Source organism: Rhea americana, unplaced genomic scaffold (genome assembly GCF_003343005.1).
Source record: "Rhea americana isolate MKP2758 unplaced genomic scaffold, rheAme1 scaffold_155, whole genome shotgun sequence".
NCBI classification, from domain to species: domain Eukaryota; kingdom Metazoa; phylum Chordata; class Aves; order Rheiformes; family Rheidae; genus Rhea; species Rhea americana.
The window spans coordinates 312,418-332,762 of record NW_028185650.1 but is presented as its reverse complement, the minus strand read 5'-3'; the positions used below and the strand labels follow the sequence as shown (position 1 = coordinate 332,762).

At 38.3% G+C, this 20,345-nt stretch overlaps 1 protein-coding gene across 6 annotated transcripts in view; it reads right to left on the bottom strand.

The window, feature by feature from the left end:
- Positions 1 to 1,016: 1,016 nt before the first annotated feature.
- Positions 1,017 to 20,345, bottom strand: part of SIPA1L1 (signal induced proliferation associated 1 like 1) — a 198,703-nt gene continuing 179,374 nt past the window's right edge. For 4 of the 6 annotated variants that reach the window (XM_085299806.1, XM_085299809.1, XM_085299808.1 and 1 more), the window contains 7 exons: positions 14,858 to 15,097; positions 13,617 to 13,782; positions 10,337 to 10,580; positions 6,943 to 7,089; positions 4,471 to 4,585; positions 3,887 to 3,968; positions 1,017 to 3,129 (listed from right to left, as the gene is read on the bottom strand). In XM_085299806.1, the coding sequence (XP_085155932.1) occupies positions 2,986 to 3,129; positions 3,887 to 3,968; positions 4,471 to 4,585; positions 6,943 to 7,089; positions 10,337 to 10,580; positions 13,617 to 13,782; positions 14,858 to 15,097 (1,138 nt within the window). In that variant the 3' untranslated portion in view covers positions 1,017 to 2,985. Of the gene's footprint in view, positions 3,130 to 3,886; positions 3,969 to 4,470; positions 4,586 to 6,942; positions 7,090 to 10,336; positions 10,581 to 11,512; positions 12,993 to 13,616; positions 13,783 to 14,857; positions 15,098 to 20,345 lie in introns of those variants that run through there. The other 2 variants (XM_085299810.1, XM_085299811.1) reach the window with 2 other exon arrangements.

Here is a 20,345-nt window from a genome sequence, read left to right as displayed (position 1 = left end):
CCCATCAAGCTCTCATCTCACAGCCCCATCGCCTCCCGCCTGCCTCACGGCTCACCTCTTTCCCGTCACCTACGCTCTGCTCTGCTCCCCAAGAGTGTTATTTTCATCACGCAACCAGCAGTYGCAGGCCCCTCTCTCGAGTGTAGGGGTTGCAGAGAGGGCAGCTTACTGCTGCTCCAGCAGCTGCCCTTGGCTTCCCCAAACACGGAATTACACGCAGAACAGCAACTCAGCACTGCAATGTAGACTTGGAATACAGAACTGGGCATTTTCACAATCCATTTTTGAGGGAAAGATAACTCTTCCTACCTAAACTCCTGACACCACCAATCAGCCTTCTACTTAGGCCAACGGGTAACTACTCAAGGCTGTAAGTAAAAGGCTGCAAGTTGGATCTCACTTTTGTCTATGCCAACTTGCCAGTGTGTATAGTGAAGCATGGAAACCCCCCTGCGCGAATTAATTATGAACATGGGTAGAGCAACTTCTTGACCTGCAGGAAACTGTCTCCAATTCAATTATCAGTAACCTATTACAAACAGTAAGATGACATCTACTTTTCCTTCCAAAATTCAACACTTCTTTTTCAATCAGAGGCATGAATTTGTTGCTGCTGCCTAAGAGCTCTCTTGGTCAAGTATTTCACTGCTAGAAAGAGTCAGATTTTCTYTCCTCACGTGCTTTTAAAGGATCCAGTCAATGAACCAGGAAGCTACTTTCCTGTAGAGCAGTTCCACGTTTTCCAGCACTGCAGAATGCAAGGAGTTTTTTTAATGGGGGAAGACAGATTTGTGCACTAACACGAAAGTCAAGGGATACAGTATGTGTGAGCGTGTGTGTGTGTCTGTGTGTGTGTGTGTGTGTGTGTGTGTGTATAAATGCCAAACGATGGTCTTCTAAGAGAATGAAACTCTTCAATCTCAAAGCACTGAGAGAAGTGATACAGGGAGAAAGTGGGAAGAAATGGGCACAACGGAAAGTTTCAAACAACGCAAATAAAAACCACAAGAAAATGGTTTAGAAGAGCCTTTAAAATGAGTTTTATTGTCAGAATTTTACAAGTAGCCTTGAGTGGCATCATACAAGAAGAACTCTGTTGCAAAACTCTAATAAATAGTCTGCCCCAAGTCCCAAAATATTTTTTGAAATAAAATAATAACCAAAACAAACTTAAAAATAAAAGAGAATAAGCAAGACTTCAGGATGCTCAGAGATGTTAGCAATATTTCCCATTTACAAATAATATCAGGCATTATATAAATCTCCTTCATACAAGTCATTAAAAAACCCAGAACATTCTAAACCTTTACAAAAGCACTCCAGAAATAGTTCCAAAGAGAGCCATTTCCATGACAAAACATTAGAGAACTCCATGGGGATTAGCATCATAAATGAAGCTTGAGGTTGAAGTGCAGTGCGTACTTGTGTGCAGCACGATTAAAAAGCGTGAAAAAGGGATTTGAGGAGATTGATTTAAAGTTTCTGTGGCAAGACCATGCCTGATGGTTTTATTTTGTTTATTTGAAAGCATGGCAAAGGGGAGGGAGAGGATGTTCTTGAAATTAACCCCCAAATACACTGCACCTTATGCAACGCAATGTTTACTAAGGTAGTGACTGCACCCTAAGAAGGGAGCAGGAAAGGCTTCCCAGCAGGCTGCCTGGCTCAATGCCTGCGCAGGCTGCAGGGCCTCCAAGTTGTGTTCTGACACCTAGGAGGTGTTCTGGAAAGGCAGTATGTTGTGGAAAGTTAGTTTTTCCTTCAGAGAAGAAGAAATCAGCTTTCCTGGTACCTGGCAGGTTGAGAACTGTTATACTAGATAGTGTCACTGGGTATCTGGGATTTCAGAGCTCCAATCCTATGCCATCATTTTGAAGAAAAATTCTCCAGTTTCATCTTTATTCCTGTTTGTGACACTAAAGGATTTATAAGATCTCTCACATAGTAAAACACAAGATTAATAAACATTTCTCAAATCTGTTAACGATCTGAGAAGTCCAGAGAAATGGAATGGGAAGGCAGGTGCACGGAGACGCTGAAATGGTTTATGTGGATTTTCCAGGAAACACAGAATTCAGAGGGGGGGAAAAARTCTTTACCTCTTTACAACTTCAGCCAAAGTCTTCTGCACATATGCAAGTAACAGATTCCCCTGAAAGGGTGGGGGACCATACTGAAGCAAAAACWGCAACAGTACTCAGTATCTCTCAGCCAGCCTGATTGGGTATGCACTGCAGCATGCCTAATTTTGTTATTCGTAAACTCACTTGCAGCCGTTGTTTCCACAGGAAACAAAGGCAATCAGAAACGCTAATGCAATACATGTGTAATAATACGCCTCACCCAYGGTCAAGTCTCTAGTTTCTCTCCAAATATTATGATGCTGGTTGTACTGTACCATACACTATGGACACGYGTTCTCTGTAACGTATGGGAAGGTAGCACTAGCAATCAAGCGCAAATTGCTAAAGAGACACCTAAAACATTGCATGACATCCCCTTGTCTGTGGCATACTTCAGAAAACAACATAAGAAAAGCGGTAAAATAAACACTTCTTTCTAATTTTCTAGATGTCATAATATTTGCCAAAGCTGCAAGGAAAAGCAGATTACCTGAAAAAGAGAGAAAAGAGTTAATGGAAAGAGAGGCAGATGGAACAGCAAACCTGATCCAGCCTCCAAATCATTTTGTACATAACAGATAAAGAGACAATGTGCAAAAAATAGACATTCACATTTTAGCAGTTAAACTTTTATTTTACCTTTTTAAAATTATTTACTTTTTGTTTTTCTACAAAAGGCAGACACTGATTGTTGATCTGCAATTGTTCCGAGTGCACGCAGAGATGCAAAAAAGTTATTGGAGGATGAAGGACAGGGAAGTGCTCTGACTATACTTTCACATGTCATGATTAAGGTGGCATTAAAGCTTAAGTCCCACTAATAATATTCATAATGGATAGTTTGCTTCCCCGTACACTGCTCTCAGTTCATATCAATTGTGTTGAAAACCCATTCAGTGAATTTCTTCAGTTTCTCGGTTGCATTCTGGGATTCCTCTTGTAACCGCAAGTTGTCTTCCCGCAAATGTTGTACTTCAGCCTGAAGACTGGCTTTGTCCTCTTTTTCCTTAGGTGTGAAAAAAATAYACAAATCTTGGTTATAATTCTAGGTCATGCATCCTACCTATAGCAATAGGCAAGAATTTCTTACAGACCATGAGCCTCATTCTTTATAAGAATTTTATGTGCTTTAATACACATTTTTTTACTACTAGGACAGTTGTGACATTTCATCTCTCACTTCTGGCTTGAATGAATGGGATTTCTCTATATTAAATTCTCATACAGAAGCTGGCACCCCAAGTGACGAAATAAAACTATTCATGCCATATTCTGCACATTCAATGGTTGATGGTTAACTAAGAAGAGATAGGAAACTTTTCTGTAAATGCTTTGCCACACAAGAGACTTTTCATTTGACCACAGCAGATCTTCCCTGGATCAAGCAGGCATCAGCCTAATAGAGAAAGTTTCCATAGCAGAAAATGTACGTTTAGATGATAGTGCAGACCTTTCAACATCAGCAGGAAATATTCACRTGCAACTTATGGCTTCTCACACAGTTGCCTGAACTAGGAACGGAAACGCTCTGAATCGCCCTCCTAATTTAAGCAGAAGTCAGATGCCTAAAATTTAGACACTCCATTCTAGCCTTGCATAATTGGAACTACACTCYGATAAAAGTAGTAAAGAACTGTTTTTTCCTCACAGAAGGATGAGATTGTTACAGGCCCAGGTGTGGCAAAGCTGGATTATGTAATTAGCATCACTTGTCAGCACTAAAAATATATGCCTTAGCAATTTTCTGTAGATTGAATGTTTACCTTCCTTAAATCCTCTTGCAGCATCTTCAGTAAACCTTCCAGCTGGTCCACCTTAGAGGCGAGAGTTGGAGGAGATTCTTTACTGTTGAGAGGAAACAAAAGTAGGTATTGACAAGATTTGCTATCTTCAAATATTGTATAAAAAAAAAATATCTATACCAAAGAGCTTTGTGGCTTTGTGTACATGCACGCTGAGGAACATGATGAATTCACAAAAACAACATCAAAAAAAAAAAAAACAACAAAAAGAGAACATCTAATGTGCAACAGATTAAACAATAGAACAAATTTAACACAAAAGTAATTGGGTCATCTCATCACTTGGTTTCTCTCTACTTCTGCTTATTATATGTCCCTGTAGTACCACAGCCTTGGACACACTCAAACATGTCTGACAAACAAAAAAAACTGGCACAGAGGTTAAATAGCACTTATGACTCTTCTGTTTTCATTTCCCAACTTCAAGAGAATTTGTGAGAAGAGGTCTTCTGTGAGGGCTAGRGATGGCTTCTAAAGAAACATGTTTATGCTCTTTTCCCCAATTTCTAGTTGAGAAAACCTACCCGTCCGATATATTTACTTACCCTGTATAAGGCTTTATTTGTGCAGTAAGCTGGTCCTCAGCCTGATCACTACAGGAGGCAACACTCACAGGTCTATGGTTTTCATCAGTAGCAGCAAAGAATGAAGCTCGCTGAACTGAAGAGACACACATACAGAAAAAAAAGCAATAAAAAYTGTAATGACGATTTGTTCATGGACAGCACAATAGCTACACTGCAGGATCTCAAAGCAACCTAAGCATTCTGTCTCAAGATAAGATTATGACATTTGACAGAAGTAAACTGGCATACAAAGCGTTTGTATCAGGCTGTTCGCTGYATTGGATTCCACGTGTATGCACTAGCCCTGGTAGAGCACTGCATGACCATGCAGATCCTGGGTCACTCACAGGCTAACTACCTCGCCCGGAAGGGAGATGCTAGAGCGTGCAAGCAGAGATACAGCAGCTGTGCCAGCAGCGTCCACCCAAAGACAGTTCTAAGATAGGCAAGAAATCAAGCTGGATCAACAAGTGCTGTGCAAAACTCCCTGGGTACCACTGCATGACACTACCCAGTAACCGAACGTCTGTCTTTAGCTTCTTTCACTCTATAAAGCATCTCTTTCTCTTGAAGAAAGTTTGCTGTGCACAAAGTATATATGGAAAGTAAACTGACCAGCGTCATTTTTCAGAACCAGAAATGTTTCCTTATACATTTATATAACATGTTTTACATGTGTATATATATGTGTGTGTGTATAAAAACATGTATTCCCTGCCTTGCACTTTTTTTTTTGTCTTAGAGCTGCTCATTTATGCTTTAACATATCTCTAAATCACTATTACATGTAGACTGACTGTAGCTGACTCCCACCTCCACCACCTCTAGAGTTTCATAGCGCAAACAGTAACATAAACGTTTTTACAGTAATAAATTAGCATCTCTCTTCCTCTTCTTCTGCTGGCCTCTCACTGGAAATAAAACAATATTGTCTTTTTCTGCTTGACAAATGTTTTATTCTGTGCTTTCACTACAGCTAAAATTAACATGCTTTAGTTGTGATGGAACTTTTCCTGCTCTTCTTTGAAAAAAAATTAACAGAGATTGGAGCAGCTCAGAAATCCAGGCAGGTTTTGTTCCAGCTGTTTGCAGTTATCACTGGTTATAACTCCAGAGGCTTGTGCTGAAGACACCAACCATGTAGAGGTCTCMAAAATCACAAGCCAGAATTATTTAGACTGGTTGGTAGTTGCCTGCCCCTGCTGGCACCCAGGCAGAGGCTACAGGCTGGAATKACACTGACATCATATAGCTGTTCTTTTCTGAGGCAAATTTGAAGATATTTTTGCAGTGGTGAGATGAAGCTGCCAACACATTGTCCCAGCTTTTCTTGATCTGAGCTGTCAGTTTGTTACCTTCAATACACTGACTTTGTTCACACTTTTGAAGAAAAACACAAGCGAGTTTAGGGCCTGCAGAAGTAAAGAATTCAGGTTGATGAGGAGAGTCAAATAAATCCAGTAAAAAAAGGGGGAGACCTTTGAAACAGCAATGCTGTTCACGCTGATCCTACAGAACTCTTACAGCAATAGAGCAAAGTATACACGCCTTCAACATCAGCGTAGGCATGCACTGTCTTAATGGCTCATACAGCTACTACCAGAGAACAGCCAAGAAAGCAACAGAAAGCAAGTTACTTCACAGCCTTCTTGCACTATGTAAAATAAATATCCAACAGGGCATGGATCAGTGGGAACAACTTCATGAAGGTAGGACAACACTTATGCAGATATTAGGAAAAGACACTTTCGTTTAATGCACCTAGAAGAATTTTCCGTCAGATTATAACAACTGTATATATTATAACAACTGTAACATCTGTAACTGTGAGGTAGGCTCCCTKTGGGCTGAAGGGTATTTTATTTTAAACTCTAAGTGGTTTACAGTTCTCTTCAGTTTATTAAGTGTCAAAGAGATGGAAAGTGCCATAGGATGAAATGACACTTATGTGCAAGGCTATGTTTTTGGATATACAGGGGGAAGGAATGGCAATAGAAAAATATGTGCCAACAAGGCATATTTCCCAAGTTACCTTGGCAGTGCACTTCAGCTGCAGCACAGAAACTTCTTGCTAGTGCAACAAGCAGTCATTAGTGCGTTCATATGCTTTTCTCCTGCTACTTGGCTTCACTTTACACTTTCATGCCAGATGTTTTTCCATGCTAGCTGTGATCTCTGTGACTGGTTTACATTAAATGAAAGTAACCAGTTTCACAGAGATTTGGCCAAAACGTAGCACAGATGGATTCTAGTATGAAGAAATGGCATCTGAATATTAAATGCAAACAAAGTACTAGGCTGTTGGGACTTGAGCTGCTGCTTTAAAATAGCTTAAGTTTCATGCCAAGTAGAAACAATAACAGTAAAAACAAAGGCAAGAGACAGAATTAAAAAACAATCCTTAGTAAAAGACCATATAGAAAGATCAAGTATTATTTTCTGAAAACTCACCTTCAAAGGCTTTGGCAGCATCTACCAAGTTTGACCAGTCCAGATCAGAGGCAGAATCAGGCAAGGGCATAAGACCAGGGTCTGGCATGGGCTGCCGTCTTTGCTCCTGGATATCTGTGAGGGAGCTGTCTGAGGCAGAGAACTCTCCTAGAATAATGCAGAAGAAATAATAAGCTGCAAATAAAATGTTCCTTTCCTAATAYTAAAGCATATTCCTATTTTTAATTTTTCTAGGATAGGATTTTTGGGAGCAGAACAACTCAGTGAGATGTTTGATCAGCTGGAGTTGACCAGATAAAGTATATTACAAGCTGGTTTTCCAATACGGTGTATTTACCAGACCATTCAGGTCCTTCCTAATCTGTCTGAATCTTTGCAGCTTAACACTACAAAAACCAGCCTCTACCTCTCCCCAATACTGGGTAAGCTCCTATATCCAATGACTCCAGCCCCTTCACAAGCTGAAAAGACTTTGTAGAGTTCTATATGGTATTTATTTGCCATATAGAAAATTCAAGATCATGGTTCTTTCTCTCTTTACAGCCTCCTAAACCAACAGGAGCAGATTTAGGCCTACCAACAGGAACTAAGACAAGATGATTCTTCTCAAACTACTTCCAACACCACTGCATATTCCCCAGTGGTTTAGCTTAGTCTCTTAACCTTTACTGAAAAATACCACACCCATTCATAAGCTGCTACATGGCATGCTATGGAAAAAATCATTGACAAATCTGAGAGAAGAATATAAAAATATAAAGTTCCCTTAATTTTTGAAAAAACTCCTACCTCTTAGGAAAGTGAAATGTTTAAATTATTGCTACTACTGAAAGGGAAGGGKAAAATGCAAACTGTGAGCACAACAGTTAACTACTTTATTCAGTTTGCTGGCTGTACAATGAACAAACATGTCATGTATGGTCAGTCACAGAATCACAGAATGGTTGAGGATGGAAGGGACCTCTGGAGATCATCTAGTCCAACCCTCCTGCTCAGCAGGGTCACCTAGAGCATGTTAAGACAGGAAACAGTCAGCACATGTGAAAGCTCAGCAGCAGCAACCACCTGCTTCCTCTTGCCTTTTAGTAGTCAGGGGATAAAGGAGTAGTGAAAAATTTGTAGTTAGAAGAACTACAGACATAAGAGTGAGAAGATGGGCTGGGCACATGGGAGGAAGCTGCACAGAGGAAGGGTACAGTGAAGGATACAAGTGGGTAAGAGGGAAAGAATCAAGTTATATCGAAGAGAGCATGGCAGGCAGGACAAGCTCACTGTAAAGACAAATGTCACTACTTGTACTGCTTGTTTTTACTTCTCTTTTGCTAGTCTGTTCCTTTTAACAATACTTTTTGTGCATTTCTAAGAAGTACCATTTCGCATGTCCTTTTTTTTAAAATACTCAAATTTTGATAAAAGCCCTGCAAAAGTACTGGAGTTGACATTAAAGTCATTGATAATTTCTTTCTAATAACTCTAGCTAAATAGTATTTCTGCCTGGAAACAAAAATTTGAAAATCTATACTACATTCACTTGCGTTGATCAAAAAAATCTCACTTTCTTATTTTTTGAGTTTCGCTCTTCTAAACTTAAGTCTAACTGAATATGAAGCACTGTGGATTCTTGTATTATGGAGAGCACAGACTTCCTCTCCCCTAAAAAGGAATTTGGGAAGGTCTCAATATATAGCTACTTACCATTACTGAAGATATACACAATTAAAACAAAAAGAACCAACCATTTGAAAAGTTATCTGTTTGAGAAGTGTGAGTTGAACTGTTAAAGACAGATTAGTAAATAAGGAGGTTTTTAGCTCAGTGTTTTTCTTGCTCACCCCAAATGAAGGTGCCATGGAAGCGCAGTTCTTTATTAAGATCTTTGTATTCAAAGAATTCTGAATAGTTGGAAGTCAACAAATACTTGTGGTATTAAACACCCAGGTCTACTTAAACCTCCTCTCAGCAAAGGCAAGTAGGTGGCAGACAATTCATGTGTCAATCAAATAGTTGGTCCTTTTATCATGGAGACCTACATTTTACAGAAAATTGAAATCCTATTTTGTTGACAAAAGCAAAAAAGCTTAAGCACTAGAAAGAGTAATCACTTTGGTGCAGAAGAGAATATGAAATATGACAAAAACAAGTTTTTTTTTTTTTTTTTTTTTTAATACAGGCTTCTAAATGAAAGGCATTGCTTTCCACTTTTCTACTCAGATGACATCACTAATCTTCTGACCCAAAACCCTCAGAAGTCAAATCCACCAGACAGTTACAAAAATAATTTTGCAGACTCGGTTACACTTGTATCTATGGAAAGAAGGACTGAAGTGAGCTTGGTTTTCTAACTCTTAGCAAAGGACATTTTACAGAGAAACAACTGCTCATGACAATGCCAAGTTCAACACTGAAAACTGATGTCTAGTGACCACAGGCAGACAAAAAGACTCTAAAATAGATTTCTTCAGCATCCTTCAATGTGGGAAGATGTGTCCTGTGTATTTAAGTATGGACAATACTTAGGGCCTACCATAATGAGTTGAACCTACTGACAGTGTTGCATTTTCTTCTTAAAACATGAACGGATCAGAACAGATGGGTACTTCGTCAGAAAGCATTACAGATCAGTGTCACACCGTGATATCTGGTTCTATTTTTGGAAAACATACCATGCATATTTAGTTTTGAGGTACAGTAAGAAACTCTGAAGCTTCCTATTCTTGCCAACTGAGAAATCCACGTGCAGTAGTACACCACCCATCGGATATTCTTACTGAGACTTTTCAGTAAATTAACAGGGGCACTTTGAGTGCCTTCTTGACAAACTTACCATGTAATTTTTCCTTGTGGAGCCGCATATGATTAAATTATTTAAAAAAAAAAACTCAAGTACTGTGATGGATAAGGTAGGGAACTGAATTTAAGAACTCTTAGTGCAACAGAAACTGTATCTAGCACAGTTGTATATCCAAATGTCTACTTGCATTTATCCAGTTTTATATCATTCTTTTTTAATAGTATTTTATTCCCATAAAACCCACATTAAAGCAACTGACACCAGAAGCAGTCAGTGGTTCATGACAAGCATATATTATTCTCCCTTTGGTCCAACTAGTCTTGATGACTCCTGAAGACAGTGGTGAAAACTGACAGCTAATAAGGCAAATTTTTGTACTCCTCTCCATAAGGTAACTGCATGATCAATCATGCTATCTTATATCCACTGAAGCAAGAGGGAAAAGAAGAAAAATGTCCTTTTTCACTTCATATTTTCAGGCAAGTGACTCCCCTTATCTCAGCAAAATCAAGATGGAAGTACTAATTGCTGTAACAAGCATTTTCTCCTAAAATAATCACTGCAAATTCCTCTGAAAATGAGAATTACACTGAAAACACTTACCATGTAGYGATTTCATTCCTAAAGTATACGATGGTCTCCGTAAGGGCAGCGACTTTGGGAGAGAAGGGTACGTGCTGGTGAAYAGGACATCATTTGGCATGGCTTGGTCCAAGAGCGAGGCTCGTGAGGTGAAGAAGTGGTCTCTTTGACCACTGTAAATACTCTCATCTGACAAAGTCCTTTGCAAGGCACGCCTTGTGGTAGGAGTGCTAGGAAATGGAGACTGACAGGACAGAGTGTGTGACTACACATTCAAAAGAAAAGAAAAAAAGAAATCAATACAGCAACTTTTGAAGTCTGTGTTGAATTGGTTTCTTCAAACCATTTTTTTTTCCATAAGAAAGCAGGTGTTAACATTGCATTTTTTTCAGAAAGAGAAAGAAAAAAAAAAGATGTTAGAACTAGATAACATAGATTATGTTGTCAAAACCAAACTGAATGCTACTTAAACTGGAGGTCTTCCCTGCAGGCAGAGAACCAGCAAATGCCAACTAAGAGTCTCCTGTCACTAAACCACTAGGAACTGCCACTACCCCTTGAATTCTTCAGAATGTTCTGAATAAAACAACTTGCCCCATGACTAAGAGAACTTGCTTTCTACAGCTATCAGAATCCAGTTTCCTGCATGACCCAGACAACAGAAAGCAATGCTGTGTTTAATCCGCAGCTATGCACGCTCTGTCCTGTGCCACCTAGTTGCTACCAAAAATGCATACCAGCTAGGACAGTCCCATCAGCAGAGACACCAATTCCTTCCTCTATCAGTCACTAACTTTCATGAAACCTGTAGCAATATAACCGTCTTTGAGAAACCTGTATTTCCTGGTTGGTTGAAATCTAGTCYCAAAGTTTCTACTGAATACTGATCAACAGAAAAAAGACCTCATCAACCTTATTTGCTCCATAAGCAAACTTAAAGAGATAATTCAATTTCCAGAGAAAGAATGATTAAGCATCATAAAGAGCTGCTCATTTGCACAGAAAAATACTTCTATCTTTTCAGAAAAATGGGGGGAAAATGTTTAAACAGACGGTATTCTATTCCTGTGATCAAAAACCCACACAAGGTGGGAGAAGAGTGTGGAAGAAGGACTAGTGGTACCATAGAGTAGAAGCCAATCTGCCAGATTTTTTTTTTGTCAAAACCATTAAAACTTTTAATAATATTTGCTGCAGATTTTGCTTTTATGGATCAATGATCAGAAACAATTATTTTTAAAAAAGCTGCTATCACCAAAAGACAAGGAAGGAAAGAGAAGCCATGTTCCATGTCAGCTTCCTATTATGTCAACTAATCCCTCGTGATAGAGCTTATGCTATCACACTGTGAACCTTGCATACACACTCAGCACCAGAGAAGCAACAACTTTCGGAACACAGCCATCACTACGTTATACTAAGAATCAAGCTACCATCTTCTTGTGACATATAAAAGCCTAGCCAGCATGTTCACGTCATCATCCACTAAAAACTCATAGTACTTGTCCTGATGAAGGAGAAGGAAAAGAAAGAGATACCAAGTCACACACTCTTTAGTTGAGGGCCCTATAGTTTACTTAAAGAATTCAAAGTCTATCCGAGAATTAAGAACTAGAACAACCAATTAATACCAGACTGTTAAACTACAAGATAGCACAGATATGAACATCTGACATAGGAGAGGCAATACGAGTAGGAATTGCCTTCTGATACACAGCAACCAGAGAGGAGAGAACAAGAAAAGTGACTTATGTGATAAGATATAATACATTAAAAATAGGTAAATAGATAGAAAGATAGAAGATGATAAAAAGGCACATAAAACTTCAGCCTAGAACATCAGAACAATATTTGATTTGTCAGTGTRATAGGATGCTAGTAACTTGCTGAGATTTATCAGAGCATAGCCTGAGCCAACATACTTGCCAGAGTCACTAGAAAATAAAGATTAGGATAAGCAATGATTCACTGACCCCAAAGCAGGAAAACAACAAACTTGGGAAATACACCCTGTTCATGGCCTTCAGGTTACTTCTTCAAAAGCAGCAGATTTTTTTGGAATGAGAACAATTCCTTTGCTTAAAATAACCCACATATGTTCCCATTGCCCATGTCTCACTCCCCTCACAGAACTACTACAAGCAAAAAACGTCAACCAATCAACCAAAAAAACCTCCCCCAAAATGCAATCCTTACACTCTCCCCCCAAAACCCCAAAAGAATCTATTGCCATGGGCAATACTTTTATTTTAGATATTACGAACAAGGCTGGAGGAAAGATCTGTACAGGGAACATCGCACTTAAAAGTTTTAATAAGCCTCTTTGGATTTTTACAAGCAGAGAAACAAGTTGCAAGCTCTCTCTTCTGTGTGGTTGCTGTGGAAACCATTTGGGCCCTAGATGATGAGTCTGAGCTGTTAGGCATTGACTTAGTACATAATGACTACAGAAATCAAGACATTCTCTTGAAAATGATGGAATTTTTAATATTTACATAAAAACCTTTAAGTTTTTATACACATGATGAAACCTTAGGAAATGCTTTTAAGTTGATATTTATACAGAATTTTAAATTTAGGAACATTCTTGGTCCTTGTACAGTAACAYGATCAGAGAAGCATGAAGGCAGGCTTATTGCAAGGATGTTCAATACTGTCAACGCATCACTGCTTAGTGCTGTAATCAGAGAGGAAGAACAATTCAAATGCATAAGACAACCTATTTTTTTCCCCCACAAGCCAGCAGTCCTAAATGTTCTTTGCAATTAGGTATGTTAGTCTCTACAAATTTGCACGCAAAACTGCCATTATATTGCAGTGACTGGAATAATGAAACTGTTTCCCAAATATTTTCCTCCAGCAGATACATCTATGGCAAACACATGAATTTTTGTCAATGATGAGCATTCAGAAAACTCATGTCTTGATTTTATCTTCCTGTTATGTATGAGAAAGGAAAAAAAAAAATACACCGTGAGAAACTTTGTCCAACAATGTAAAGCACTAAGAAAGCTGCTTAAGCAAAGAACACTGACTGCTTTGCAAGAACTCAGTATTTTCTACACAGAAGTCTTACAGCTTCATAGCTTTCACATTTTCCAAATTGTGAAGCCTTCTTCTGTATTAGTGATATGCCTGGGCAGCAACAAATTCATTAATCAAATTCTTGTAAAGTATAGATTTAAATAGTACCAATGGAACTGTGACTTATATCAGAAGAGGATCTGCCCATCGCTCTTCAGCTGTTCTCAGTTCTCACTGCGAAAAGAGCTATTCGGATGATAGACTCTCTTCAACATACCTTAAAATTCTTTTGAGATTCAGGTGTTGGGCTATCAAGATCTATCAGTTTCTTCAGCTCCTCTTCAACAGTGGGCTTGGATGCTCGTTTTGGTGATGCTCGCAGATCTCTTGCTGATGCACGCAGCCGAGGRTGGGCCATTTCATTGCCATCACTCTGGTGACGTCTTAAACGAAACGGAACAGACACATTCAGGTCTCAAAGCCCTGGGGCAGGAGGCATGAATGAAACAAGAATTATGGCAGCCTCGAGATTTTCATAGAGGAAACTGAGGTGGGGGCATAGAGGAGGGAAGGAGTCTTGCATAATACAGCAGAGCCTTATGTTAATGAATACTTGTTGAAAGAATAAATTTGTTAAAAGCATCTGCTTACAATRCATAGAAAGGTTGTTATAATAGGCTTTCCTAATAAAAGACTGAATCTATTAAAACAATGTATGTTCTGTATAAAACCCAAACTTCTTAAATGAACCACAAAGTAACAAATCACCAAGTTTCCTAATTCTTTAACTGGCTTTTTTCTTAATGCAGCTTTCAAATTTTCAACACCTCCTTTTGATGGCCAGTTATTGGCATCATCTATGAAAACAGTATTTATTCAATAAAAGCCATGAATAGTTGAATATTTCTAAATGTACTCTCCCAACCACCTCCTTTCCAAGTCATGCTAGACTTAAAGACTACTGGCTGTTTTACTACAAAGTTGCTTCTCTACTTCCATTCTGGAAGAGATGGTTACACAGGTAATGCAGAGATACCTTAGCTTGCTTTAATTTGGTGTGGCAGGATACTGGCAGCAATCTAACTGAGGCAACACTGTGACACAGAGCTAATTTATAGTAAGAACAGTATCAATACACAGATAAAAGGCCTACRGAAGAATTTGCCCTCTGTGTTAAGGCAACTCTTCATGTTTGCTCAAATAACATTTTGGAGTCACCTTTAAGAATTCCCAAGKAAAGAGTCTATAAAATTTAACAGGGTTGAAAACCATACAGCTCTCTGGAAATATATATATATATATATATTTAAATTATATAAATTGATGGAGGATAAGATTAGTCAACTATCAGATATTTAAGCCTAACTACAGAATTCTAGATTAAGGATTAAATTCTACAGAACAACAAGCATTCTATTAAAGCCTGGAGCTTTTCTATATTAGGAAGTGTCACAGATATCAATGCTTCTTTACATGTAACGCTAACAATCAAACAAGAAAACCAAAATGCACCCTTACTTTCTTGTATCCATAAACCCTACGGAGTTTATTGTCCCTTCAGGTTTTTTCCATCCAATCAGATACTTGCTGGTAGCACCCTGGCGAGGGTAGAAAGTCCTAGGACCAGATGAGGAAGAGGAGGAGGAGGAGAAAGAAGGTGCGAGCTGCGGAGAAGTAGCAGAATGAAGCTCTTCTTTAGGTGAACTTCTGGCACTGGTGAAAACAACAGGGCTGGCAGAGTGTCGTGAGCTCATGGTACTGTGAAAGAAGCATAGAGGAAAAAACTTGCCTTAAATGTATATGCAGGCATCTCGTGTAACCATTTTTAAAGCAAAACTCCGGAACACAAAATGTGACTCTTATCAATAGCACATGGAGTAGAAAAAAATTTTGCTCTCAATGTTCTTCCACCAGGGTTTTATTAAAAAAAAAAAAAAAAAAAAAAAAAAAAACTCATCTCTCATAATAATGAAAGCCTTCATAAACAATCTCTAAGGACTGAACATATCACACACTTCCGTTATGGACAGGAAATCTAAGGTATACAGTGGTTGGGAAGCTTAAGAGAAATACAAAAGATTATAGTTGAATTAACAAAAGAACTCAAGCCCAATTTCTCGTTGAAATTCCTGGGTGTAGAACACAATATATTTTGAAGGAAGTTAAGCAACAGGAAACATCTCTTCAAGATGTCACAATAAATCAAAGAAGAAACTCATACGTCTTTGGGAAGAGCATTTCTTGGACTTTGACAGAAAGGCAGCTAACATTTGCAAAATCCACTCTCACAGAAATTGAGCTGTTTTTCAGTGGGTTTCTAACATGTACCACAGTTTCCCTAGACAGAAAATGCTAAGAGTCAGGATGACTAACTGTACCTTATTGCCTGGAAGGCTAGAGGGGCTTTAGAAGGGAGCTAGGTTTTATTTATGCTGATGAGAAAATCTCGCATGACTTGCAYAAACCAGGAGCATTAGGGTTTAAGACATACCTACTGTTATCTTACTACATCACTTAAGAGGTCAGGCTTCTCTCAGTACAGCAGAACAGTTAGAGCCAAACTTCCTGCACAGATTTAGTACTGAAATATCATGATACCTTTTAAGACTAATTTTCTATCAGTTCTCTATAGAACTTATGCACATTTTTCCCTATATCCAATGCTGCAAAGAAAGCATTCGAAAYAGATGGTTTCAAGACAGTCTTGTGATGAAGAACAGCTTCTAACAGAGGAAAAACAAATAGCAGGAAGGCTGAATAAAGTCATTGAATGGTCTCTTCATTCTAAGCTTAATAACAAACTCTTCAATTCTCGTATTTTAATAAAACAATGCATTTTCATGTCTCCTTCTGTTACTGAAATAATTACAGAAAGTAAATTTAAGCKTAAATGCATGCCACTACCTGTGAAAATAATCTCATCTACATTTATTTAGTCTTACAGAAGTCAGTTATCTAATCTATGCCACTTGTCTAGCTCCTGCTGTAGTCAATGGGGAGAAAAATAATACCAGGAGATTATTCTCCTCCTCCTAAATTAGATGTCACAGATAGATGGGGAGAAATACGATSTGCTCTCCATTGACAACAGATGGAGTCTCAAAAATGATCTTCAACTACATGTTTCCTTTTCAGATGGCTAAAGCYAAGCACCATGAATCCCAACAATGAAGTGCTGTGGATTTCATGAGGTGCTGAAGCGGTCGGTAGTCTTCCCACCTCAAGTAGCACCAGCTCCYGCAGCCTGAAATGGCTGTGCAGCCCTTCACATCAGAGGAAAGATGCATCTTCTCAGATGTATGCAACTCAAATCACAGTAATATACATTTTAAAGATTTTTTTAATATGTAAATTTGAAAGGCCTTTACCAAAGAAGGCAGCTTTATTCTTATCCTGCAAATAATGAAACTATATTTTCCCAGTCTGGCCCCTACAGTTTGTTCCATCAGTCCCATATATCTGACACTGCACATTACAACCTTTGTATTTGTGACAGATGCAAGCAAACACATTTTATACCAAGAAAGCAGAGGAAAATACGATCTAGGGGGAGGGACCTCATCCCCTTCTCTCTTCTTTTTAAATACAGAAAGAAAACTCCTACACATGCTGAGTAAACCAGTCCCATCTGCGAGGCATCATCACTGCAAAATTAAAACACCAGAAACTGGGGAAGACGTGCATCTTAAAAAGAAAAGAATCCCATGTATTTTTTTTTCAATTACTCCTCCACCAAAATATTTGCCAGAACTGGAGATAMMTTTTGTTCTGACATATATTCCAAAATTTGTTAATACCATGAGGTAATTCTCAAGGAATTGCTATTTGTGAGGAACAATTTGCTGACAGAAACTAGTAATTCCTAGAAAAGTTAAAAATGTTTGATCCTCAATATTACTATAGAGATGTTATAGCAAAGAGAGCAAAAAACAATGTTCAGAGTGCTCTAGATAAAAATCTCTCTCTCCATTATTATACATATTATAATAATATAATAATAGGTAATATATTTATTGTAATAGTTATTGTATCACATATTATATATTGCATATTATACATTCATTATATGAACACTAAATATTATGTTATTTATTGTAATATATATTATGTATAATATATGCGAAGAGCAGCCAGGGCAGATGAGCAAGAAAATTAGCATTGTTTTTAATATGTTTTTATTAAAGTAGATTGGGTATTCAGAGCTGTAGTTTTCCAATATAGTATTTTGGCAGGATATCCTGTTGCTCCAGGAACTATGTGCCGAATTGTGGGTATGACTGAAGCTTTCTTTATCCTACAAGTTAATGAAGGAGGTCAATACCATACTGTCAGATAAAGAGATACTCCTGTTAACCAAGAGGATTTTTGGAGAGCAAAAGGCTTTGGATAAATGCTGTGTAAACTAAGCAGGAGCTGCAGCGTTCTGGTAGTAATGGCAAGTTACTGCAGGATTTAGCCCCAGGAGGGAGGGAGAGGATTCCTACTACAGCAGCAGACTCCTGTATTAGCTTGATTCTATCTGAAAGGAATACAGTCATATTCTCAGGATAGAGAGCGAGCTTTTTGCCACTGTTGGTCTCCCGCCTCCCAGTCTGATTATGGAAACAGTAAAGAATCAATTACAACCCTCCCCCCCAAACAAAACAAAAAAACCCCTCAACATCTCCACCCCAAAACATACAAGAACAAAAAATAACCCCCCTCCAGATACCACATGATAATCTGCAAAAAGAACCTCATATAAGCCACTCATAAAAGTATTTCACAATCATTAATTATATTAAAAATATAAGTAATTAGAAATATAATGGATTGGAAATATCAGTGCTTTTCCTTTAGGTTTTAATACAAGAGGACCATAAGACACCATATTGTTAAGGGGGAAATGAAAGTTTAATTTTCTTTTTCCCTAGGAAATTCATGCCATCAGCGCATATGGCTTCATTTAATGATATTCAGCTATAATGATTCTGTATAATTACTGCCCTACATAATGCAATTCTCTTGGGATCCTATGAGAAATCTGCACAATCATCAGGAAGGACTTTGGGAATGAGAGTGGAGAAGGAAAATAAAACCCAGCCAGAAGCACTGCTGTAAAAGTTAATCACTATAATTTACATTTTGCCACCAATTCTCAGGTACAAGTTCTTTTATGCACCATCAAATGATCTGAACGCTAATTATTGCTCTTGTCTTCTAAAGACACAAACACTCTGATTTGTGGTTATTTTCTTTTCTTTTGTCACTAAGTTCTCTTTAGGGCTAAATTGCTTTTCTTCTTGCTTAAAATCCCAGCTCTAAAGATGTTACAGACGTTCTGGCACCCACAGGCAAAAGGTAAAAAGTGAGAAGTGATGAAGGATAACAATTTAGAAACTGATAGAGAAATACAACAATTAAGCTGTTCCTTTCTCACTAAAAGCAGCTGTTCAGAGTCATCTTTTATTCTCTCCTCTGTCACTTTTTTGAAGCATAAAACTGTGGCTACATTTTTGAAGCGCCAGTTTAACCCACCCTTGCCTCCTTCCCATGCCCTTGCTGCATCCTCCTGTTGGGTCAGCCGACTTATCTGGGAAGCTGCAAAGTCAACGGGACAGGGGAACTGACTGGACTGGAGGAAAAAAGCAAAAACAAAAACAAACCCCCCCACCAATAACTTTTTTTTAAGCTTCATTTTCCAGCTTGATCAGCTCCCTGAACTAGCTGTTGTGTCTACATAATAGACAGAGTGATGGAGAGCTGGGAGCAACCAGCTGGAGCTAGGCTCTCCCTGGGCCAGCCTGGCTGTTGCGTGTGTAACCACCAACTGAGAATGCCATGAGAAACAGTGAAAGCTTTTTAGCCCCAACTGCCTTTGCATTATTCTGAGGTATCAAACACATCTTCTAGTAGTCAACAGTTATTATATAATAGAGAAGGAACACAATTTGGTCTGTCTTTTCTCCTCCAGATTAAATGATGAGGGTGCGAGGACTGCAGTTTCCCACAAGTACCATGTCTCATTCATTCTACAGATTGCTGCTGCTCTTTATAAAAAGAGTCACATTTTTTAAAAWCTAATTTTAAATGAAACAGAACAAAACTGTTGTATTTAGCATAAAACCTGAAAGATCCTTTATCTGGAAAATTCAACAAGTCTGAAAAACCACGTAGAGAAACAAAACATTTCAGTATCATTAGAGAAATAACAGGGGAAGCCAAATAAACCAGAGAACATCCCACATTTGGAGACATAATGTTATCATATAATAAATTATCAATGAAACATCATCTTAGTCTAAGTCTGCAATCAAGTTGCAAAGTACATCCATGAAGGATAAARATGAGAGATGTCAGAGTGTATCTGCCCTGTGAAGATATCATGTTTCTTTTTACTAAGTTTTCCTGGCTTTTTTACTCTTGCAAATGAATTAACCCTAATTTGGTGACCAGAGAAGTGGCAACCAGAGCCTCAGATGTACAAACATATTATTCCTACTAGGTACACCTTTGAAATAACGCTTCTAGTAGTTGTACACAAAGTTTCCAAGTTTCTTTTAGTCCTTTCCAAAAAACTGCTTCCAAATTGAAATGCTACTGGCTTTATCACAATCAGCATTTTAAGATTCTCACATTTACAATGGCCGCCAGTTACATCAGACAACATTTAATTCAGAAAAGTACTGCAGGGMACTTGGTGAATTCTAATGAACACCGAGAAGAAATGCATATAAACATGCCTGTCAAAATAAAAGGTATAGCACTGTAGATAACACCACATGGATTTTTACATCCAAGAAAGCGGCATATATTAAGATAGCCTAAATTTCAACCAAATTCTTGTGCATAGCATTCTCTATAGACTTGCTCAGGTCCTTCATGTATCCATACCTGCTAGAAACATCAGATTCAAAGCACTGGATAGAATTTACACCAAATGAATACTAACTTCAGTGCCTAAAATGGCCTAAAGATGCAGAAAACCAGAACTAGACCACCAATAACAGAATCTTCAGTCAAAATT